The sequence below is a fragment of the Lissotriton vulgaris genome, chromosome 2_1 (genome assembly GCF_964263255.1).
Source record: "Lissotriton vulgaris chromosome 2_1, aLisVul1.2, whole genome shotgun sequence".
In the NCBI taxonomy this organism is placed as follows: Eukaryota; Metazoa; Chordata; class Amphibia; order Caudata; family Salamandridae; genus Lissotriton; species Lissotriton vulgaris.
Window position 1 is genome coordinate 252,319,954 of NC_141687.1, and position 25,443 is coordinate 252,345,396.

General features: G+C 43.5%; 1 protein-coding gene across 2 annotated transcripts in view; it reads left to right on the forward strand.

The window, feature by feature from the left end:
• HEATR6 (HEAT repeat containing 6) overlaps positions 1-25,443 on the forward strand; it is a 353,001-nt gene that overhangs the window by 103,160 nt on the left and 224,398 nt on the right. The window contains exons 8-9 of one of the 2 annotated variants that reach the window (XM_086954868.1): positions 9,785-10,077; positions 10,731-10,908. In XM_086954868.1, coding sequence (XP_086810994.1) covers positions 9,785-10,077; positions 10,731-10,908 — 471 coding nt within the window. The remainder of the gene's footprint in view (positions 1-9,784; positions 10,078-10,730; positions 10,909-25,443) is intronic. The other variant, XM_086954869.1, reaches the window with a different exon arrangement.

The following is a 25,443-nucleotide window of genomic DNA, read 5'->3' on the forward strand; positions in this document are numbered from 1 at the left end:
AGGAGACTGTTCGTTTTTACAGAACCAGCCTTCTCCTTTTATACACAATATTACACTTCAGGCAAGAATTCTTGAGTTTACAATACGGTCATAGACATATTTTCACAACAGAGCAAAACGCACAGTCATGTTGGCCAACCCATATTTTAGATGTCCAGTTTGTGATAGATGACCCAGCCCAGCCCGGAATTACAATCAGATATCGATGAAACCCCAATAAAACAGGGCACCTCCTCGTCATAAAACTGGCCATAAACAAGGAACATGGACAGGTGTATATGTGTAGAAAACATGGTCTGTATGTGGTGAATGGTTTATGGCATGTTGTGCTTTGATGATATCTTACTCGGCCACTGGGTGAGGAGCTGCCCAAACAGGTTTGGCTGGAGGCAGTGGAGTCAGTTCGGCCAGGTAATGGGGAAGTCAGCTAAGGAGGACATGTCCTTTCAGATCAAGCTCGACCTTAATCAAGTGACTTATATGAGGGCAAGGCATAAGATGGATGCCGTTCACAAAATGGAGTCCGAGGGTTCAGAACGGAAACCACGATTTGAGGGTGTTGGCATCGCTCAATCATGACGCAAATGCACAGGGATAATGTCCTAATCATTACCGGTCTGCCGATACCAAATTCGTCATGGTACGACGATATTTTGTGACACGAGTGTTGGACCTCGGTACCGGTATTACAGCAGGGTCCAGAATTTCAGAACCACAGACCCTCCTTTTGCCCTCATATAAGGCAATAACTCATGCTAATCTGAGTCCAAATCTGTATTAATGAATTCATGGAGATGCTGCTGTAGCATCATTCTGTTGCTCAATTCATCCCTTGACACAGGCTTCCTTACACATGAAGTAGCACAGAGGCCACATATTGCAGGAGCGCACTGTACAAACAGGCAGAACATGAACAGAACGGCTAAGATCATCCCAATGAAGATCAGAGTTTTCCATCCCCAGGCAGAGATCAGTTCCCAGAACCACCCTAGCAGGGACCAATCCCCTTTATCCTCATGAAGGGAATCAGAGATTTTGTGCAGTTTGGAGATGGCCTGGTACACTGTCTGAGCATTATCAGGGATGAAAATGCAGCAACTGGATTGGATCACCCTACATACACCACCACGGTCTGCAAGTATGACATCTAGGGCAACCCGGTTCTGAAGAGTCATAAGCCGGTCCGACTGGAGCTCAGCTGTCAAATTACTGAGGGCACCGGTCGTTTCGGTCACGGCGGATTAGACTACCCTTGTTAACTGGCGAATGTTCCTGCTGTTCACCATAGGCCCCCAAAAGGGCAGAAAACCCTTTGCGAAGTCCCCAAACTCTTGACCCGCAGTGTCGTCTTGACTCACGACACCCCTAACTGTCCTTGTCCGATGGTAATCTGCCCCGGCCGTATAGGTGGGTGGCAGCAGAAACTAGGTAAAGCATGTGCCCGAGAAGTCAGGGGGGCAACCAAGTGTATGCTTTGTCATGGCAGATGAAGTACGTACCCTTAGCTGCCAAGAATGGAGGGGAAGTTCGGGATGCAAACACGTACGTTTCTGTGCATACGCTCTCCCCCAACTGTGCTTCAGGATCCCTGCCAATACCTTGCAGACATAGGTGACCTCGGTGGGGTACTACCCAAACCGGGGAGGATCTCTTCGTTTTCTGGCTCTCACTTAAGGAAATCCCATACTTAGTGATGTTCCACCTACTGTACGGGGTAAACTCATCCTGGGGAGTTGCTCTAACCGTGTCAATATCTCTACTCATATTTCTGATTCCTGCCATCAGTGCCTTATTGTTTGAATTTTTCCCTGGAACGTACCGTTCAAGGGAAAACAGGAACATGGTCTGGAAAGCCCACAGAGAACCGAAATAACTAAACGGCAGGACAAAATACGGGATACCCTTATCTGTAGTGTGTGGCATGAGTCCGCATATCCAACAGTTCGTAGTGTTCATGACAGATTGGTGCTGGTGTAGGAGTTGGACAAATGAATTATTTACAAATTCTAGTCTTCTGGCGGACTCGTGTTCAGGTAGGGGATGAAAGGAGTGTGTAGGAACAGTAGGAGGAGGTGTGAGCTGAGTGTTGGGCATGAATGGAACTCGAAAAATGGACAGAGCATAGCCAGTTAAAAACATTATTATACTACACAACATTGAGATGCTTAATACTAGAGATCGTCTTCTTGCCATTACAGTGCATATTTTCTTTTCAAAGTTCATGGGTCTAGCAGGTCTCTCCACCCTCGGAAACTCCATCCTCTAGTTGCTGCCTGCGGTGGGAGTTTGATTCTGCCAGGGAGTGCGTTCTGTTTAGTCCGGGGTAATTCCCTCAGACCAACCAGAACCGTTGACCTAAACGTCTCCAGCTGCACTCTCCAGACTTCAACCGCGGCCCTAGCAGCAGAACCGGATGGCGGTTCGAAAATCAAAAATGAGCAAGTTCCCTGGGCGAGAGAGCTGTAAAATCAAAAATAGTTCTTAGGGGAAAGAAAGTTGCATAAATTCGCTTTTATTAGTCCCTTTTTCTCGACCTCAGATTATATTGTTGTTTCCCAGGTACGGTGTGGTCTTCGAACAATGATTCTGGTTCCGTAGTGTCCAACTGCATTGACGGAGGCACAAATCCTTGCAAAATACGATCACTCTCCTTTTCTGTATCAGTTCCTTTCAGTCGTGCATCGCTGAAGAGTGCAAAGCGTGGTATGGACTCGGTCTCGGAGTCAGCAATTCCTTTCTGGACCCACCGGTCATATGGAAGGGGCAGAGGGACCCGTTTACAGTGGGTCCTGTGGATCCAATGTTTTTTTCCGTGGACACGTACTGCAGAACGGGTAGATAGCAGGACCTGGAAAGGTCCGGTCCAACGAGGCTCCTCGTTCTTGGTTCGCCTGAAGTTCCGGACTAGGACCCAGGAGCCAGGTTCGATGGCGTGGCCTGGATCGTCAGACGCCGGTGGAGAGGAGCTGTGGACCTGTTGATGTAAAACATGTAGTTTAGTTGTCAATTCGTGTAAATAGTCAAGCAGTACGGGATGCTCTACTTCGCTTAGCCGCTTTGATCTTGGCACACCCCAGATGTTAGCTGGGCGGCCAAACACTATTTCGTGAGGGCTGAGTCCTAATCTAGAATGGACAATCATTCTGGTAGACAGGAGTGCTAAAGGCAGGGCGCCAGGCCATTTAAGGCCTGTGCTGGCTTGGATCTTGGCTAATTTCAGTTTTAACGTGCCGTTGTAGCACTCAACTAATCCCGCTGATTGGGGGTGATTTGCAGCGTGGAACTTCTGGTGGATGCCTAGACATTCGCACACTCTCCTCATCACCCGTCCCACGAATTCACTTCCATTATCACTCCAGACCATTCTAGGCATCCCAAACCTAGGGAAGAATTCCTTGACAAGGGCTTTGGCAGTTGACAAGGCCGGACCTACAACATACATTCGACTCATTGTGTTCCTTGCAGTCTCTTTCGCAACTTCGTCTGCAAATGCATTCCCGCGACCAACATCATCTTGAATCTTTCTGTGTGCACTGCATTTCACAATCGCAACCTGTAGGGGCAAGGTCAGTGACTCGAGGAGGTCGTTCACCAGCTGACCATGTTGGATTTTTGCACCGTGTGATGTCAGGAACCCACGTTCACGCCACAATCTTCCAAAACTGTGAGCTACACCGAAGGCGTATTGGCTATCGGTATACACATTCACTCGCTTTCTTTTTGCCAACACACATGCTCTTGTAAGTGCAACTAACTCTGCTGCTTGTGCAGAATTATGGGGGATGCGAGCTGTCTCAACAATCGTGTGCAATGTTGTCACAGCATATGCTGCAGTTGTATCACCATTTGGCAACTTGAAACATGAACCATCAACCCATAAAGTGTCATTACATTTAGGAAGGGGAGTGTCCTGCAAGTCTACTCTCCCTTTTGTCTCTTCTTCTGTCCTAAAACAGCAATCATGCATTTCGACCTTATCTGTCTCTGTTGGAATGGGCAATAGCGTGGCGGGGTTGAGTGTATCGCACCTTTTTATTTGAACGTGACTCGCTAATAGTGTCAGTTCATAGCTTGACAATCGAGCACTAGTTAAGTGCTGCGTCTTCGTTCTGTTTAGTAAAATGTCTACCGCATGTGGGACCATAACAGTCAGAGTGTTATTCATTACTAACCCAGCAGACTGTCGAATACAGACAGCTGCTGCAGCAGTGGCCCTCAAGCAACTTGGTAATGCCCTAGCTACAGGATCTAGAGTCGCTGAGAAATACGCACATGGGCGCTGTTTGTCCCCAAAGTGTTGCGTCAGGACTGATAATGCGCAACCTTCCTTCTCATGGACATATAATGTAAAGGGCTTACTGTAGTTGGGGTTGCCCAACACAGGAGCCAAACATAATGCATCACGCAACTCGTGGAAACTTGTCTGACAATCTTCAGACCAAGGCATAGGAATGGGTGTGTCTTTACGGATTAGTGTCAGTAAAGGTTTGGCCAATAGTGAGAAGTTTGGTATCCATTGTCTACAGTACGATGTAATGCCCAAGAAAGCCCGAACTTCTCTTTGTGTCCTTGGGGCACTCAATCTCGTGATTGCCTGTATTCTTTCTGGGGTCAGTCTCCTTCCCTCCTTCGATAAGATGTGACCTAGGTAGGTCACTTCTTGTCGGCAAAATTGTAATATTGAAAGAGAGGCTTTATGCTTCATGTCACATAAATGACGCAACAACGACAGTGTGGCTTGCTTGCAAATCTCTTCAGTATCTGCAGCGATCAGCAAATCGTCTACATACTGAATCAATGTCGCACCATCAGGTAGAACAATCTTATCAAGTTGTGTTTTCAGAGCCTGACTGAATATGGATGGACTCTCACAGTAGCCCTGAGGAGCGCGTTTGAAGCGGAAGCTTCGTCCTCCTAAATTGAAGCCAAAAATGTCTCTGCTCTCCTCGGCAATCGGGATGCTGAAGAAGGCGTTCTTCAGGTCAATCACCGAAAACCAAGTGGCTGAAGCTGGAACCATTGTCAATAAGGCAGTAATGTCGGGGACGACTGGAAACTGCGGTACAACAATCTCATTCACTTCTCTGAGATCAATCACAAATCTGTACACAGGGGGCTGTGAAGGATCAGTACACTTTAAGACAGGCAAAATAGGACTGTTACAAATGTTGCCTGTTGTTTCCTCAATGACATCTTTCTCAATCAGATCGTAAATGATCGCTAACAACGCCTTTTCACATTCGCTAGAGATCTTGTATTGGGGGATACGTGGCAACCTAACATTGGCTTTCAATGTTCTGACATACGGTGCTATCTCCAAACGACCTACATCATTAGAACCGGTAGCCCAAAGGATATCTGGAAGAGATGACAATTCCGTTGGAATATCTTCCTTTGACGAATACATTGGGGAAATCACTTTCTTACCAAGGGTAAGTTGTACTCCCGAAGGAGAACAGTACAAAGTCGCATATAATCTTTTTAACAAATCCAAACCTAACAAATTTTCGCCACAACCTGTTGTAAGGATGAGGGGTGCTTCTAATTCGCATGGGACAACAGAAAGGGGCATAGGACTAGAGATCGGGTTTCTAACAGGGGCGCCAGAGAAACCTACTGAAATATTCATTTCGCCAGACAAAGGTGCACCAGGAAGTTTTGAGTGCATAATAGAACTTTTTGTAGCACCAGTATCCAGCAGAAATGGCTCTGACACTCCGGATGTAATCACCTCGACATAAGGTCCATTCTGATCTACTGGAACTGAAACAACTCCCTCTCTTTGTCCATGGCTGTCCTAGCAATTATTACCCTCATTCTCGTTTTCTGCGTAATAGTCATCAGCATAGTGCTGAGCAGACCTAGAGGACACATTATTCTGTTGGTCAAAGCTATTCATGGAATTCTGAGGCAGAAAAGAAGTGTTATTCGGGGGGAAATTTCCACGGCCCCTAGCCCTAGGAGCCTGTTGAACACCTCTACCTCTTGCACCAGAAACACCATTTAGGCGTCGCGCCAGAGCTGGACAATTGTTTTTGAAATGACCCTCTTCTTTGCAATAGGCACACTGATTCGGGCCCTACGGCAAACGCTGATGGGAAAATTCGTTGCCTTGCGGATTTCTCGAATACTGCTGTGGTTGCTGATAATTGGGCTGACTAGGAGTGCGAGGCGGATAGGCTTGCTGGAGAAGAACTTTAGTTTTTAAATCTTTAGTCTTTTTGTCTGCCTTATCTAGCTCGTCTTTGCGCCTATTTTCGTAGTACTGGGCTGTGGCTAAAATCTGTGCTGACGTGGAAACAGCCCAAGCACTCTCTGAATCTTTCAATTTATTGCACAGTTCAGGAAGCAAATTATGTACGAATTTGTCTACGAACAATCTTTGACCACCTTCGGTAGCCATATCCTGACCACTATGATCGACGAAAGTCTCTTCAAATCTCGTGAAAAAGTCAGACACATTCTCATCTTTCTTTTGCTTGCACGCAGACAACTTATCCCAATTAACACGCAATTCAGGCATTAACGTCTTCATGTACGTGATAATTCTACCAGGAAGTTCAGCTATTAAAGGCTCAGGTTTGGAACCACCAACTTGTCTAGTATCCGTAGCAGTAATATTAGCCCACGTGTCACCTAGTTCTTGATCATGATCTGCATGACGAATTTTACTCCATAAAGGCTGTGGGACGACGTTCCCAAACAACATGTCTATATCCGCTAAATTCATTATACATGAGCTGGCAGTCTGTGATAACTCCTTATAATACCCTGCGGGATTTTTACGTGGATCAGGTAATGTCTGCTTGAGTGCTAAAACTTCAGATCTTTTCCAGGGGACATGTACCCATACACGCTGGAAATGCGGTGGAACGGGTGGATGCGCATTCGCATCACCTTCCCTCCAAACTGGAGGAACCTCTCTCATAGGGTACTGTCGCGCCTTTTTTCTACCTGACACGTCATCTTCATACAATGATCTAGAGACATTTCCCTTACTCCTATAGGATAATAACAGGTCTATTGCTTTTTCAACATCAGCACCTACAATCATGCCTTCATAGAACTTAAAACGCATACGAAATAATTCCTGCATTTTGCGCTTTGGATCGTTTGTCTCCAAATCTTCACAAAGATACACACACATCTCTTCGAATACATATCTCTGAGTGGGTGCATCCCATTGTCGGAAAACTTCCATAACCGACTGAACATCGTATCTAACAGTGTCAGTAACCCATTTGCGTGCTAACTCATTCAGTACTTCTCTTTCCTCATAATCAGGCAGTTGACTACGCAACTGTCTACGTCCTGTTTTAGGGGTCGTTTTAGGCGACCCAAAGAAAGGTGAGAACAGACCAGTGACAGTACTTGCTACTCTCTGTCGAACGGAAGGAGAAGCTTGCGGAGAGGCAGATGTGCCAGAAAAGACAGGCTGATGTAAAGAGGAAGTCGAAGCAATAGCAGAGGAAGTCGAAGCAGTAGCAGAAGTAGTATCAGGATAAACAGTTGGAGCAGTAGGCAAAGTCGTAAAAGAAGTAGATGGAGTGTGTAGCAAAGGCGGCGGCCCTTGAGAAGGCTGCGCCGGAGAAGTAGGAACCAGCTGAAGAGGAGCTGGCGCTTGTGCAAGAGCTGCATTTCGTGCGCCGGGGCGCGGTATAACAATACGCTTCGGGGGTCCAACAATACTCTATGTATATGGGGGTGGTGAATTCAATAAATGGGACATTAATGGATCTTTCTCGGATGTTCCCTTTGAATCTTGTCCTTCATGGGGCAACATCGGGTAGCATTTATCTGCTGCTAGTCTCTTGCTTCTGAGCATTTGTTCACTTTCCTGCTCTTCCTCATTATCCCTGTATGCGATGGCAGCTTGCACCATTGACATACCCCTTTTATTTTTCTTTGCTAGTTTAATTTATTTCTGTTTGGCTTCTTTGCGCCATAAGCGAAAAGAGTCAAACATCGCCGGCCGGGCTTTCTTCTTAAACAGTTTGACCTCGAGGTTGTCTAAAACTTCTGAATCAAAACTACCATATTGGGGCCACTTTAAAACACCATCCTTGCGGGTGTATCTTATCCATACCTCATTATATGTGATAGGGCCTACTCCATGCTTGATATATAACTCATATGTTGGAGTTCCAATCGGAGGAACCGGACACAAATCCTCTAATCGGGAGTCCTTACTACAACCAAGACAAAACAAGTTTCCAAGTCTGCTGAGACCAGGCATCTTCGCTCACTAGTCTAGCTTCAAACTTCAAGGGATTATCGAACTATGATATTTTCGTGAATACACGAATCCCTCGGGTTTGGCGCTTGCAAGTTCCAAACAAGGTGTACCTCAAGGATACCAAAGACTAAGAACCAAACTAAGGACTGGGAGACGCTCCACTTATACTTAACTGAAGTATTGAAGATCAGTGACGTCACTAGAAGACTCGTCTATCGTTTCGCTCTACCAAGGATCACTGGGTCCAAAACAGGGCGATAGTCAGGGCAGCAGTCCTTCGTAGCCGTCGGGACGCGGGGAACCTCGCAGCAAAGACCTTCGGAACCACGTCGACATACAGGGGTCGCTGGAGTGGCTGGCCGTCCTCCGGAATTTTCACACAAAGCTCCTCACGAACATCTGGCTTGGACCGTCACCGCCCCGAGTTGGGCGCCAACTGAGTTGCCGGGTTTTTAGGAACCCGGTGGTGCCAGGGGATAACACCCGAAGACCTCTGAGTTTTCCTTGTTCCGGACCACAGAAACCAAGAGTCTTCTAGTTGAAGTCAGAGATCGAGTTTTATTGGCTGCAACCAAGTAACATGTGTCCTAGAAGCACGACAGCACGGGTCGTAAGTTCTTAGGAGACTGTTCGTTTTTACAGAACCAGCCTTCTCCTTTTATACACAATATTACACTTCAGGCAAGAATTCTTGAGTTTACAATACGGTCATAGACATATTTTCACAACAGAGCAAAACGCACATGTTGGCCAACCCATATTTTAGATGTCCAGTTTGTGATAGATGACCTAGCCCAGCCCGGAATTACAATCAGATATCGATGAAACCCCAATAAAACAGGGCACCTCCTCGTCATAAAACTGGCCATAAACAAGGAACATGGACAGGTGTATGTGTGTAGAAAACATGGTCTGTATGTGGTGAATGGTTTATGGCATGTTGTGCTTTGATGATATCTTACTCGGCCACTGGGCGAGGAGCTGCCCAAACAGGTTTGGCTGGAGGCAGTGGAGTCAGTTCGGCCAGGTCATGGGGAAGTCAGCTAAGGAGGACATGTCCTTTCAGATCAAGCTCGACCTTAATCGAGTGACTTATATGAGGGCAAGGCATAAGATGGATGCCGTTCACAAAATGGAGTCCGAGGGTTCAGAACGGAAACCACGATTTGAGGGTGTTGGCATCGCTCAATCATGACGCAAATGCGCAGGGCTAATGTCCTAATCATTACCGGTCTGCCGATACCAAATTCGTCATGGTACGACGATATTTTGTGACACGAGTGTTGGACCTCGGTACCGGTATTACAGCAGGGTCCAGAATTTCAGAACTACACTGGCACCTGAATATTCAGCACAACAGAATTTATACATGTTGTGCAGATAAACAGAAAACACTTGTAAAATGCGCGTCTAGTCTGCAAACAAGAACATATTGTTTTGTATCCTGTTGGCATTAAATGGCACTAAAAACACTGTGCACCTCTGCTGAACAATTCTTAATATTTATTTTACGGCTTATAACTATAGTTCTTTGTTTCCACTCTAAAGCAGAGCAAAAGGAAGAAATCCAGAGGGAAAGCGAAAAAAGGACATCCAGAGGAAGAGACTAAAGATGACTTTGAAGAGGATGCTGGAGTTGGCCTCATCCACGGAATGGACAAACTGAAGTTATGTGCGGGGGATGCGCAACACAGTACATATCTTGCCTCTATGAATGTTCCCTCTAGCAACACGTATTTAACTGCAGGAAAGGAGCAATCATCATCGCAGTACTGGAAAAGGGTCAGTAGCAGTGATTCGGAGTACTCCGACACAGAAGGTGGAATCCAGAGCAAAATAAGGTTTGTACTAATTATTTTGAATCATTCTTAAAAGACAATATGGGTTTTGTGCAGAACCAGATATGCTGATTTAAACATATGCCAACACTTCAACAGTTGCCCGTCAATTGTACCTCTTTTGAGAATTAGAAGCCCCTTTTTGTGTATCTGCTTTGTTCTCATAAATGCATTTTACGCAGTGACCTGTAGTAACCAGTTGCAATTCTTACTCCTGTGCAGTGTTTTCCTTTGCGTGTCTCCACATTTTCCAGAGTCCTATATCCGTATGCAAGCACTAGAACTGCATCAAGTTCAAGGGGAGGTATACCTTCGCCTGAGAAATCTAACTATTAGGATGGGATAATTGGGAGTCTGGGTAGAGAAGGGTCGGAAATTGCAAAAATACATATTTTTTTCACTAGTTCCTCCTACTTAATTTCAAACTCCCTACTTTTAGTAGTGTTAATTATCCTAGAAGACTACATATATAATCTTTACATATCTAATGTGGTGCTTTGAAATTCAACTACATTTGATGTGCAATTGTTGTGTTTTTTACCAAAACCTATTTTTCCCAGTAAAATAATGTTTTCAGTGGAGTAAATGTATTTGGTCTGTAAAATAAGATCTTTATTCTCCGTTGTTATTAAACGCACACTTTCTTTCCATGTAAGATCTTATCAGGCCAAAGTTCGGCAATCTGCTTTATCTTGCTTCCTCTCAACTATCAAGTCCATCGAGAAAAGAATTTTGTATGGTTACTGGTCTTCCTTTGTGCCTGATACACCTGGAATTGGAAGCCCCCAGTCTGTTTCCTTGATGACCATTGCTTTAAAAGATCCTTTTCCAAAGGTAATGTATTTCTGAGAGTGTATTATCTGATCCAATTGGTGTCACTGTCAACTCTTTTAATAACGGTAACAGAAGCCCTGCTTTGGATGTATCTGGTTGTATAGAGTTCTTGGATGGAAGTTAGGCTAAAAGCTTGGGGGAAAAAAATTACAGCTTGCCTGTCATGCACAGGTAGTTTCTTTAAAACTTTTGCTAGAGCCAGACACAGATCTTATTCAAGGAGACCGGTGGATGGCAAACTTACCAAGCACGCAGAGGCAACTTTATGCCTACTTAGCAAATTGGGCTCTGAGGTAGTTGGGGCTAATTACTCACAATCTAGTATTAGCATACTATCTTAGAATCTGATAGAAATTTTATCAAAATTAGTTGATCCTGAATGGGTGTCTTATATCGGTGATCATGATGGTTGCATGTTCCAAGAGACCTGGGCTATTGAAAAAGTGTTTGTAGAAGGGTTTATTACTTCTAGTGTGGAAGCAAACCCCCCTGAGTTCTATGGGCGGGCAACTAGGGGAGGGGGGGTGGTCTTCTGATTCGAATTGGGTTCTGTGAGGATTAGATCAAGATTACGGGCCAGTATGAGGTCGGCAATGTCAGTGCGTGTTTCACTGCCGATCTTCAGTTGAGAAGCATGCAGACCATGCCCTGCTGAAATAGCAGGCCTACTTAGATTAACTGAATTATACGCTAAACCACTACAAAAAAGACCTGACAAATAATTTGCTACCTCTACCACAGGTGCTGAAATGGGATCCAAACCCCTCTCAACACACCAACCATTCCACTTTCTCCACGCTGACTCATATACCCTAGATGTCCCTTTAGACCATGACTTTGAGACAAGCTCCTCAGCTTCTTTTGATAAACCCTGCACTTGCCAAACTCTCCTGAAATCAACCAAGCCATCAACTTCAGTTGTCCTGTGACCACCAATTCGTGAAAGTTCCCCTGAACATCCATCAATATGTCCCTGCAATCTGGCAGAATTACCGGGTTCTCCACCAACAAATCCATTGCATCCGGGAACCATACCTGAGCTTTCCAGAAAGGAGTTATCAGAACCAACTCTGACTCCTCCCTTCTGACCTTGTTCAAAACCCTCTGAATCATAGAAAATGGGGGAAACGCATAACTCCTTCCCCCCTTCCAAGTCTGCAGAAAGGCATCCACTCCCTTTGCCTCCGGATCCTGCCTCCAACTGTAAAACTCCTTCAATTGAGTGTTCAACCTGTCTGCAAACAGATCCACACTCAAAGGTCCCCACATTCTCTCCAGACTCAAAAACACTTCTCTCTTCAACCTCCAACAGCTCGCATCCCTCAGGTATCTTGAATACCAATCCGCTTCTACGTTGCTCAACCCTGGTATGTACTGAGCCTGAACTACAATCTCTCTCTCCAGACAAAATTTCCAAAATTCCTTTGCAAGTTCCGCCAATCCTCTTGACCGAGGACCACCCATCTTGTTTACATACTGAAGCGCCGACAAATTGTCCATCTTCAGAAGAACACAACATTTGACTCTGTCCTTCACAAAACTTTTTATTGCGAAGGAACCTGCCAGCAACTCCAAACAATTTATGTGCATTAATCCTTCTTCTTTCGACCATTGCCCCCCTGTTGATGTCTCTCCACATCTCGCTCCCCATCCGCTTAAACTCGCATCCGACTCTATCTCCACTTCTGGCATTGACCCAAATATTGCTCGACCGTTCCAAGCATCCAGACTCATCAACCACCACTTCAATTCCTCCTGAGACTCCTGATCTATCACAACCTTCTGAGAATACCTCACATCCTTCCTCAAATACCTTGCCTTCAACCTCTGTAACGCACAATAATGCAGGGGAACAGGGAATATCGCCTGAATTGAAGAAGATAGAAGACCCAACAGTCGCGCTAACTGCCTCAAAGTAATCCAGTCCGCCGACTTCACTCTCCTCACTTCTTTCCTGATCTTCCTCACCTTCTCCATTGGCAACCTCAACACACAATCCAACGTTCGTATCTGAAAACCTAAAAAGGTCATCACCTGTTTTGGATCCACACACGACTTCTCCTTGTTCACTACAAACCCCAAATTCTCTATTACTCTCACTGCAAAATCCGCATGATCCTTTGCCAACATCCTCTCTTCTGCCATTATCAATATATCGTCCAAATAGACTATTAGACGAACTCCTCTGGACCTCAGCCAAGCCGCAATCGGCCTCATCACCTTGGTGAAGCACCACGGAGCTGATGTCAAACCGAAAGGGAGACTCTTGAACCTCCAGCGCCTTCCCAACCACCTGAACTGAAGGAAATCCCTTTGATCCTGGCACATTGGAATTGTTAAGTAAGCATCCTTTAAATCCAGTCTCGTTAACCAATCCCCCTTTCTCAACAGATCCCTTAGCATATGAATCCCCTCCATTTTGAAATGGTTGTAAACAACCCAATCGTTCAATTCCTTCAAATTGATTACCGGCCTCATCTTCTTGTCCTTCTTCTCTACAAGAAATAAGTTGCTTATAAAGCAACCCGGTACTTCTTCTGCAAGCTCTATTGCACCCTTTCTTTCCAACTCTAATACTTCTTTTGTTACCAACCTTTCCATTTCCACTGAAAACCTTAATATCTTTGGAACCCTCGTTTGAACCGGGGTACTGATAAAGTCTATCCTGTAACCAAACACAGTTTCCAAAACCCATGGATCCTGTGTTATTTCCTGCCATCTGGAAACAAACTGGGCTAGTCTGCCGCCCAATTTTACTTCCATAAATAAAGGGTCTTGTAAGAGACTTACCTGAAAGTCCTCTCGGTCTCCTATCCGACCTTGGACCTCTTCCTCTCCCCCTCTGTCTTTGCGGGAAGAAACTTCCTTGATCGGACCTTGTAAATCCATATCCTCCTCCACTTCCATAACCAAATCCATATCCGTAACTTGATCCAAAGGGCCTGTTTCCTCTACCATAAAATCCTCTGGTAAATCCAAAACCTCGGCCGGGGAACCGACCCCTTGTCCTCCCGGCCGAACCAAAAACACGTCTCATATCTTTCTGAGCCTTCTGTAAAGAATTAAATGTTCCTACGTACTTTGCCATATCTTTGACAAAGTCGTCACCGAACAGCAGCCCATCGCTCTGTTCACCCAACTCCTTGTCAGCCAAATCTGCAAGTTTCGGATCGATCTTGAATAAGATACTCTTTCTCCTCTCCTGGCAGAGAGCCGCATTGGCATTCCCTAGCAAACAAATTGCATGTTGCACCCACTGACGCATTTCACTAACGTCAACACCAGTATTGTTGGTATGTGCTTCTTCGCACAAATCAAAAATCTTTGTTAATGGAGCCAGAATATCCAGCATTCGATCCTGACATCCTTTCAGGCCTTTATCCAAGCCTCTTCTAGGGTCTCTTCCCCCTTTGTTATTAATAAATGTCACCATCTTTTGGTCCAATTCCGGAGTGAAAGCCACTTTACTATTTAGGGATGGCCTCGGACACTCAGACCTCAGTCGAGTTCTTATCTCTTTTGGCATCTCCTTTCTGATCCAATAACGAATATATTTAGCAACATGCTCTACTGGGGACCACTGTGGTGACAATGGATGCTGTATTAGTAATGGATCAAACATTTGATCCCCTTGAGGGTCAACAAAATCCTCATATTCCAATTTAATCTGGTCATCTAACTTCCTCCTTTTAACCTTTACTTCTTCTACATCCGAATCCTCCAAGCTCGAGCTACAAGTAAGCTCCACATCCCCACTAGAACTACTATCGCACGCCACAGAGCTATGTCCTTTCCTTTGTGCCTTTATAGCACTCACTTTGGCCTTTATAGCCTTTTCCTTTTGCTCTCTATTATCCTTCTCCTTAGATATCTTTCCTTTTATCACATTTTTCCTCTTTTCCTTCCTCTTAGATGCACCACCAGAAGTACCTGCCACTACCTGCACTTCCTCAGAGGTATAAAAACCATCCTCTTCTCCAGACCTTTGGCTTTTCTCTCCTTCTTTACTTCTCTTTCCAATAGTGCTTTCTAATCTTTTCTCCAAGGAAGCACTAAACTCGCCAAACATCTTTTCTATGTAACCTTTCATTCTTTCTTCGAAACCTAACTCCTCATTCTCCATTTTTAATTATACCTTCCTAGAGAATTCCTATCTAATAGTGAAAAATTCCACAAATCTAACTCTATTATTCTCCTAAAACTCTCAAAACACCTCTACCTCAAAGCGACACACTCCACTTGAACCCACGAACTTCGTCTGACTGAAACTGACCATAATCAGTCAGACGATCAAAACTCCCCAAAACATGGCCGATCACGTTCCTATTGTATAAACCTAACATTTCCCAAAGACACAAAATGGCCGCCTCACGTTACGTACGTACGGCGGCCCCTTCAGGACACACTTCCTTAGTTTCAGCGCGAGTCTGAAATCGCGTCAGAACTCTTGCCGATCAACACTTCCTTTGAAGCGCTCACGCGCGACCCCTGTCACGCGACGCGTCCAACGTATGCTACAAGCTCGCGGACCCACACGCTTGCCAACTGACAACTCCCGAACCAAATGAACGGTAACCCAATGAATTGAAAAAAATTATTTTAACCACGGCATTATTCTAAAGGTGTTTAAGACTACATCCGCTTTTCCTTCCTGTTACAAACATTTTTCACATAAAATACTCATTAAAAAATACATTTCCCTTTAAATCCTTACTCCAGTCATCTTATCCCAAAAACCCTTATTTATCTCTGGGTAAAATTACTAATGATTTACTTTAAAATCGAATTTATAAACCGCGCTTATAAAGAGTACTTATCTTGTGTTCGAGCAGCAACAAAAGAGGAAGATGGCTGCTTTGCTTGGAGTATTATACATGTTCTAAGTTCTGGAATGTTTTGGTAATATTCTAAGTTCTATAGTGTTGTTGCTGCTGTGTTTGGGCAGGAATAAAAGGGATATGCATAATATTAGCCTCCGTGCCTTTTTTAATAAAATCATGATTTTCTTTACATTAAAACTGTGGAAAATCTGCATTGATGTCAGTGGAAGTAGTCAGTGTGATAGAACTTGCATAAGGTTGGAAGTGTTTATAGCATTGGGTCTGTGACCAGGTGCTCTATTTGGGTTCGAGGTAACTGTATATGTCCCTTCTTATCTAGTTTGTCAATCTGGGTGTGGTTGTAGTCAAGGAGGAGGGACTGAGTGTCACTGTCACTTAAGGAATCTTTGAATCTAATGGGTTTCGAGGTGGTGTGCGGGTAGGGAATAGCTCTCCATATCGGGAGTGGAGATGCAGAGTTGGAGATGAACATCTTAGCTGGAGGGGGAGTGAGAGATACTAATTTTGTGTGATGGTTGGTGTGAAGAGCATGCTTGTGCCTGTTCTTCCCTGATACCCTGTAAGACGACCGGTCATTAGCTAGCCAACTCTGAGATGATGTTTATTATTATTTGTAAGTCTGCCTCTAGTTATTGTCGGTCAAGAGTGATTTCAACAAGTCTGGATTTGTAGGAGAAGTGGCAAAACTAAGTCATGGATTGGCCCAAGAGGCCAGGAGAAGGCTGGGCAATCCTGAAGATGGTGCTAAGGTACTGCTGGCCTCAGGTTTCGAATTGAGGGGAGGTTGAGTTAGAGAGTTGGTTAAACGTGCACAGGGTTTGAGGAGAACTATTAGACTGATTAAGTAGAGACACTGGGGTCATATGGGCACTGGTGTTGATGGGGTTTGAGGGTTCAAACTTCCAAGCAGACAGTGTGTGGCCCATGGGAAGTGTTGTAGGGGAGTTCATGATGTGTGTGATGTTGCATTTGAGCGATGTCAGTAGGTATGAAGTGGCTGAGTGTGAACCAGTGCTAGGTATGTCAGTGTCCAATACATTGAGTGATGAGGGTATTGGCTGGATTGTCAAGTCAGAGTGGAAGATTCAGATCTGCCTCGAAGTTTAGGTGAATTGGGAATGTGAATACTGTTCGTAGTGTGAGAGTTGAGGGTAGGAAGAGGGGATTCAGGGTAGGTAGGGGTATGTGAGGATATTGCTGGAGACTCCTATGGATTATGGATTGGTTGGGGAACAGGTCCACCTTTGAGAATTGTCGGAGAAATTGCTAGTCATGGAATTTCATTTCAAGACTGGCGGCTATCAATATGCATTATAACTTTTAATGCCACTCTGCAGCACTTTTAAAGAACATTAAACAACAACAATCTAGAGTTAGAACTCAGCGGTCCTTAAATAATCTCCTCTCAGAACTCTCTTCTTTTTTTAAATGCTACTCTGGACAGTTAAGTACTTTAATGTTTATTGTTTAGATAGTATTTCTGGATGTTAAAACATGTTTTTCATATTAATGTTTTTATATAAGGAAAATATGTAAGTATTTATTTTTAAATGAATGTGGTACACTTTTTTAATTTACAGAAGCGTGTTCGTTTTTAGGAAAAGGGAAGAATATGGTTTGGTATATCAGTAGCGCGAGTATGGAATAGGTAATTTGCGGTTTGTAAAAATATTTTTGTCTGAGGCATGAAACTGATTAAATCTTTCAATGAGATCGGCCCGTGGTGTTGCTACTGAACTGATGTTTAGGTCTCATTCAAGTTGAGGAGGCAGGCGGTGTTTAACGGGCCAGGGTGCATGCGCACAGTGCTTACCGTGAGCCGGCTGCCAACAACCAGTGCAGGCTCGAGTTTCGTAGAGAGGACGTGTGAGAAACTCTTGTGAGATCTGGGCGCCATGTATTGGAAATTATGAGAGTAACATTAGCACGAGAAACGTAACGTCAACATTGTTTTGAAGGAAACTGTGCGAGGTGAATTTGCGTACATCAGATAGTAGTGAAAACCTAGTTTATTGAGAATTGCAAAACAGGAAATCTTTGTATCGCGCGCAATAGGAATAGGAAGTTATTTCTAATTTAAGAAAGGTTGAGGAAGTATGGTTAATTACAGTGTGGAACCAGAGCCGGTCAGCAGTGTGGGTACAGCTGGTTCTTTATTGGATGAGAATTTGGTGAGGAAGATTACTCAACAGGAGTTGAAAAATAAGGTTCTAGAATCTGTGGCAAGCCTACTGCGAAATATGAGAAGGTTAGGTATGGAGTCTGGTGACGAATTTATTTCAGTGCCAGAGGAGAATGACCATTTGTTAGGAGTAGGAGGAAAAAGGTTAAAGAAAACCTAACTTATGGAGGACATATTTATGTCTAAAATCAAGAAGGATACTCTAAATTCCATCAGGAATAGAGGTGCGCTTTGCCGCATGCAGAGATTGGGTGTCCAAAGCAGCACAGAGACAACAAAAGGAGATGGAAGCAGTAGAGCTATTGGAAATCCTAAGACAGAAAATGAAAAAGAGTGGAATTACTATATTTTAGACCTACAGGATGATGAATTTGGCAATTTGGAGGAAGTTTCATTAGCGGAAGTGCTTAGGGTCCTGTTAGGTGAGAAGATGTTTTCACCCTTCAACATAAAATATCCAAGAAGTATTGATTGATGGCCCATGGAGCATGTGGGCAGGTTTATTGAGGAGTGGATACAGAAACCTTTAGACAAAGAGGTGAGACTGGTACTGAGAGCGGAATGCTCAAGAACTGTAATTGAGGAGGTTTGTTGTATGCTCAATTTGGATACAGAGTTAATAAGTTTTTTAATTAGATTGGGTAGAAATCCAAGGAGGGGACTAGAACGGTTGTGAAAGACCTGTCAAGACAAGGTCCTGGATGTGAAGGGACCAATAGCTAGAACTATGGGTATGGTAGAAGAGGCGCATGTGACTGAGACACCTTTTGATTTAGAGCTGCTAAGGGGAATGAGCCAGAGAGGATTAGTATTATTGGGCAATGCAAATGCAGGTTTGCTTATAGATAGAAGAAAGACAATAATTATCAAAATAAGTCCGAAATTGGGAGACATGGCACAGAGAGAGCCCAGCGATGATGCTAAGTGACTACTCTCTGGTGAAGGCATTGCGAAAAGTTTAGGCAAATATGTGGCCACATTTACAGCCTTAGAAAAGGCTCAGACAAACATGAGGAAGGTGTTTGGTAGCAGAAATTTTGGATATGCCAGTAGTTGTAAAAGTATGAAAGGTTGGAAAGTTTTCGAAAATATGGTAATGTATTATGCGAATACTATAATAAGACTTAAAAAAAAAAAAGGCCACTGCTGGCCGGGGCATGTAAAGGTCCCAGTGCTGCAGCCAATACAGAGGACGCGGATTTCAAGCCTCTCCTAGCTTCTACCCGAATCGCAGAAGAACTGGTAGAGATACATGTTTCCATGCTTGAGGTCAAAGTTCTGGAAAGAAAGGTGAGTGCAGAGATTGTTTAGTTCTTCCCAAGAAAGAGTAGGGGGACAGTTGAGAGTTTTTTGGACAGTGGGAGAAGTTAACTCATGACCCTTGGGTGTGAGACAGTTCAAGGTTATGGGATAGAATGTATAAGCTTACCAATTCAGCGAAAGGAGCAAAGAGAATTGGCGATAAGCGAGGAATTAAGGAAAGTAGTGGACTTAGAAATAAAGTCTATGCTACAAAAGGAAACGGTGATATGCTTGGAGGAAACAGCAAAGTACTTTTTGAGTACAACTTTTTGAGCCGAGAAGAAAGACTAGGGAGAGGGAGACCAGTGACCAGTCTTAGGGAGTTGAACAAATATTTGGTTTTACAGACACTTCAAGATGGAGGGTATCCATTGTCTGAGAGGTTTGTTTTTAGAAAAGAACTGCTTGGTGAAATTAGATTTAAAGGATGCGTATTCCATGGGGAAGGAGAGTCAGAAATATTTGCAGTTCCATTGAAGAGGTTATTTGTACCAATCTCTGTGCCTACTGTTAGGGCTTATGTTGGCACCTTGGTGTTTTACCAAAGTCATAAGAGTAGTGATGGCATATTTATGGGAGAGAGGAAAAAGAATGATTGTGTACTTGGATGACATCTTGATTATGTCCCAAAACATGAACAATTTGCAGGAGTTGGTGCAGGTAATGAGCATGCTAGAGCGGTTAGGATTTATAGTAAACAGAGAAAAGTCTATTTTGAGTTCCAAGTAGACACAGAGAAGTTGTTTTTACAGCTCCCAATGAGAAAGGTACAGATGATAAGAAAAGAGAACTCCGGTTTTGAGAAGGGAGTCTGTTTCTTTAAGAGATCTAGTTTGGATGATTGTATTGCTATCTTTTTCTATCCAATATTTCCAGGACCTTTGAATTATTGTGCTTTGCAGAGGTTGAAAAGAGAAGCATTGAGGGAAGGTTTTTGGTATGACATTATGCAAGCATCGAATGACCGTGCCATTTTTAGATGTGACCCAAGTTATGTTTTGAAGACCGATGAAAGCCAGAAAGGTTGGGGAGCTCGTATGGGGGCACAGGAGATAAGAGTATGGTTACCGGAATAAAGGGAAAAGCATATAAAGTGTTTGGAATTAACAGCAGGATTGCATGCTTTGAAGAGTTTCAAATATATTTAAGGGGCAGACCGTATCGTTGAAATTGAACAATGTGTCAGTGGTACTTTATATCAACGAGTTAGGAGGGAGAATATCCCGCAGGTTGACAGAGCTGGCAAAGAAATTATAGAGTTCTCGCTTGGAGCACAGGATTACTGTCGGAGCAGAATATTTACCAAGAGAAATTAATGTGTTAGCAGATTAGAATTCTTGAAATTTGAAGGATTTCAGCGACTGGCAGTTGGATCGACATTGCTTTTGCAAGATTAACAAGATTTAGGGACCTTTGGAGGTGGAACTTTTCACAAGCATGTTGACTTACCAGTTAGAAACCTATTACAGTTGGATTTTTAGATCCAGAGGCGTGTGCAGTGGATGCATTTCAGCAACTTTGTAAGGGGAAGAAAGCTTATGCTTGAAAGCAAGATTGATAATTCTTTGCTTTCAAAATAAAATGTTCAGTAAAAAAAATAGTTGCTAAACTTCAGGTACTGTGTCTTTGCAGCATCATTTAGTAACAAGTGTTGATGCATGCTAGTATTTCCCAAGAATATTCATAATGGAAAATCAGCGGAACCAATTTCGATATTATTTGAAACCAAACTAAACGAGCATTGGCAAAGTCAGTGGGTCTGAAATTGGTGGTCAGCTTTTTAGTTTTGTCAATGAGTGACTTGTTTTGGCACGGTTTTTGTGAATCCTATTGGTGTGGGAGCTGCCCGCTCTCACCATTATAACAAACAGTGGCAAAAGCAAAAATTGTTTTCTGGTCTTAAAAAGCACACACTTATGAAAGAGCATAATGCTGTCACTCACAGTGAAGTCATCCGATACAGAGGGAGAGAGAGAGACTGAATTTTAATAAACACAACACAATAGATCACTGTCAACGCCAGACCAAATTAGGGGCCCAATTATTAAAGAAAGTTTCAAAAGTGCATCCGTTGTATATGTCCTTGCATTAAGTGCAGCTATACGGCTTTCGTGAATTCCCAAGAATTTACAGAAGTAGGACTAGAAATATTACTCCTAGAAAATATTTGTGAACTACATTTTAGCATGAGCAAATCTGCATGTTGTTTGCAAGTTCACTTTCCCTCCAACCACTTTTTTTCCCAACTCTGGAAGGTTTATGTCTGCCATTGTCAGGAGTAAATTTCCGAAATTTCTCAGTATGGGTTTTTGAAAACCCTTAAAAAACATGGATGTAAGAAGGTTTGCACTGACTCAAAAGTGCTTTCTAACCCTGGAACAATTACTTACCACTACCTTCAGCCCCAGTATGTAGATCTGCGGAAACGTGGCAACATAAGAGTATTGCAAGTATCCAAACACTACTATGGTATGAGCCCTGGCATAATCCGAGGCTATACAGAGCTCTTATATAATGGGATTGCTGCTATAATTTGTCACTGCACTACATTGCACCAAAGGGGCTCGTGGATTTTGCTACAGGACAAGTAGATTTATGAAGCAACCTGCCCCACGGATAAGTAGATATTTGATTAAATTCCACACCCCTGGGTAAGAGAAGGTCTTTTGAGTAATGGAGATGGCCAGGTATATCCGTTGGTTTTAGAAGGAATGTTGAACCTTCTTGTTTGGAAGGTGTCAGGAGATCTGGGTGTCTGCAGGGGCTTTCGAGCTGGGCTGCAGAGTTAATGGAGGAATCGGGGGATTCAGGAACCAGAAGAAGATGAAGACAAATTTTGAGAATATGGGACTTTTGGTGCATGAAGAGGTATTTGGACCCTGTGGTGGCTCCTATCATGGAAGTAATACATAATTTTTTTGGTGGAGCAGTATGAGAAAGGATTAAGCTACAGAACTATGAATTGCTCCGCGGTATGTGGTAGATCGGTAGGTAGGAGTGTGATGATTTGTTGAATACTGAAGAGGCTGAGGTTGAGTAGACCACCCAGAGCACGATGGTGATGATCTTAGGTTGGATGTGAAAATGGTCTTACATTTGTTTCAGGAATGGCCTCTAAATAGGTATTTAGATATAAAGAAGCTTACTGAAAAGTTAACTACACTTATGTGTCTAGTATCATGTAGAAGATCTTCTGATGTTAAAGCTTTGGAGGTAAGTAGTAGGATTTATGTACCAGAAGGAGTGCATATCGAAATATGGAAGAAGACTAAGACCACGTCGGAGTCTGTCTTCTATTCAATTTTCACAAAATATTCCATTGTCTGTTGTTTGCATGAGTATGAAGGGAGGATGTTGGAACATATGGGTCATGGGGGCGCATCACTCTTTTGCATTATGATGTCAAGAAGAAACTAATCGCAAGTCCCGGACCCATCTTAACAAAGGTTGCCAGATGTTGACCGGTGACTCCTGATTTCCCTCTTGCTCTAATCGTGCCATTGCGAATGAGGCTTTAAGCCGGTCTTCTCTATTCAGGGGGATAGTCTTTCCACTTTATACAAATCTCCCTCCGGGCAAGCAATATGAGGTATAGCAGCAGTCCCCTATGGATTGCATTATTCCCCCAAAAAACACCAACTGGCAGTTGATCTCCATATTAACTTCAAAGATATTGGATAAAGAGTCTTCCACATCCTTCCAGTACGATCTTAACTCCAGACATTTAAAAAAAGATGTGGATATAATCTGCATTCGCTGATTTACATATAGGGCATTTAGCTGGGGGGAGAGGAGCAAACTTGGCTATCTTGGCTGGGGTATAGTAAAGTCTGTTAAGAACAAAAACATGATTCTTTTTTAAGCTCGCTGGTTTAATATATTTGTAAAGCAGTTTAAGAGATGGCTCAAAAAAATCTTCAATATTTAGCTCAAGTGGAGATTGGTTTCAGACCGATGATTGTGAAGGAAGGTCTGTATCGTCTGCTTCGAGAAGCCTCATATACCACATGGGTATCTCTTTTTTGGGGGGGCTAGGCATTTTGCATTCGCCGCTCTAGCTCCCAATTTCCTCTTGTTTCAGCCCCTCATGTCTCATACCATGATTTAAGTTGGAAATACTTAAACTTAGAGAGTGCTTGGCCTATCTTAGCTCTTAGAACCTCCAATGAAAGAATTCCATCTACATCCATTAAGTCAGACAACTTAGCCACACTTGCTCTCTTGATTGGTAACGCCAAGCTATCACTAAGGCAGAGTGGGGTCCCAGGAGAATCACACATGGGAGCAAAGTCAGAGAAATATCCAATACCCCATTGCCATTTCACTGAGGAGCCTACCACATGTTGTATCATCTGGGATTGAAAGCAGCATCCTAATTGCTTTAAATTGAAAAGCAATTAAGTACCATTTAATATCGGGAAGGGCTAAACCACTTTTCAAGAGCCTCCTCCTCAGCTTTTTCTCTCACATCCTAGCGCTTTTATCCCCCCAGATAAAACTCCCTATTTTCCCCTGGATCTTACTAGTACTCTTACTGGGGAAGGCTAAAGAGACTGCATTGAACAGATAGGTCAACTTAGGTTGAATACTCATCTTCACCAAATTGACCTTCCCATAGATCGTCATGGGAAGATTCCTCCATCTGGCGAAGAGGTGATCGATTTCCTTAGTAACTTTCTGCAAGTTGATCATGGGAATTTTATTAAGATCTTTGACAATTATAATACCCAGATACTTACATTCGTTGCTGATGAGACCTCCCCTGTAGTCGATGTTCCAACACCTCACTTCCGTTTTAGAGGAATTGGCAAGATAGCCAGATATTGAGCCAAATTCCTTCAACAGGTTTTCAAGCAGTTAAATAGTTGTCTCTGGATTGCTAGTATATATAACAATATCACCAGCATACGGTGCTGTTTTACAATGGTAGTTTAGTGATTTAAAGGGACAAATTAAATTGTCTGACCTAATAGCTTGTGCCAAGGGCTCAATATATATGACAAAAAAGAGAGGGGATAAGGGGCACCCCTGCCTAGTCCTTCTCTGGATGTTAAAACTAGAAGTCAGGGTGCCATTCAACAGGATCTTTGCGGAGGCTCCCCGGTAACAATTCCTCAAGGTCTGGACAAAGACAGGGCCCATGCCCAGGCCCTCGAGAACCCCCCGTCCCCAGAGATACCTCCAACAGACCCTGTCGAAGGCCTTGGCGGCATCCAAAGCCACCCACTGCCAAAGGATCAGATCTCACCACAGCCAAATCAATATTCCCAATCAACAGTTGGGTCTGTTCCTGAATGTACCTCCCTGCAATAAAGCCCTTCTGGTCAATATTAATCAGACTAGGAACTAGTTTAGCCATCCTCCCTGCCAGAATGCCCATAAAGACCTTATAATCGGCATTTAGCAGGGAGATCGGACGGTAGGAATAAGCCTTTAGTGTGTCTTTCCCTGGCTTCAATATTAAAATGATGGTAGCTTCCTCCCAGGATTTAGGGACCACACCTGTTGGACTATACACGGAGTTAAAAATAGTATATAGTAACGGGATCAACCCATCCGGAAGAAGTTTATAAACCTCATTCAGAAGAGCATCTAGACCAGAGGCTTTGCTGTTTTTAGACTTCTTTATTTGGTCCCTAATCTCTTCTATGGTAATAGGGGCATCAAGAGAGACCCAACTAGCTTCAGTTAGAGTTGCAGGGATTTACTTTTTATCCAGGACTGTATTGTGTCCTGGGAAGGAGCCAAATCTTCCTTATACAGATCTGAAAAGAGAGAAAGAAGACACTTTTGCAAGTCTTCTATCTTGCTAGATTTATCTCCATTAGTATTGATTATCAGTTCATTGATGTTATTTTTTGAACGATCAGTCCAGGCTTTCCATGCTAAGAGAGCACCTGCTTTTTCACCATATTCAAAATTTTCCATATTTTTCACAAGCATTGTGCCCTACATTTCTGGTCTAACAGACTCCTTAGCTCCTACCTAGCCCACTCCAGATCTTCCTGAACCTGCTAGTCTATCTAAGCTCTCCTGATTGAGAGAATTCATCTCAGCCTCTAATTCTTTTATCTTCCCCTCAATAGAATGTGGTTCCAAGGTCCTACCTCTATTTTTGGAGCTTATTAGACCATGCAGCGTGCCTCTCATACTAGTGTTATAAGCATCCCATACATAGTCTATGGTCATGGAACCCAAGTTTAATGAAAA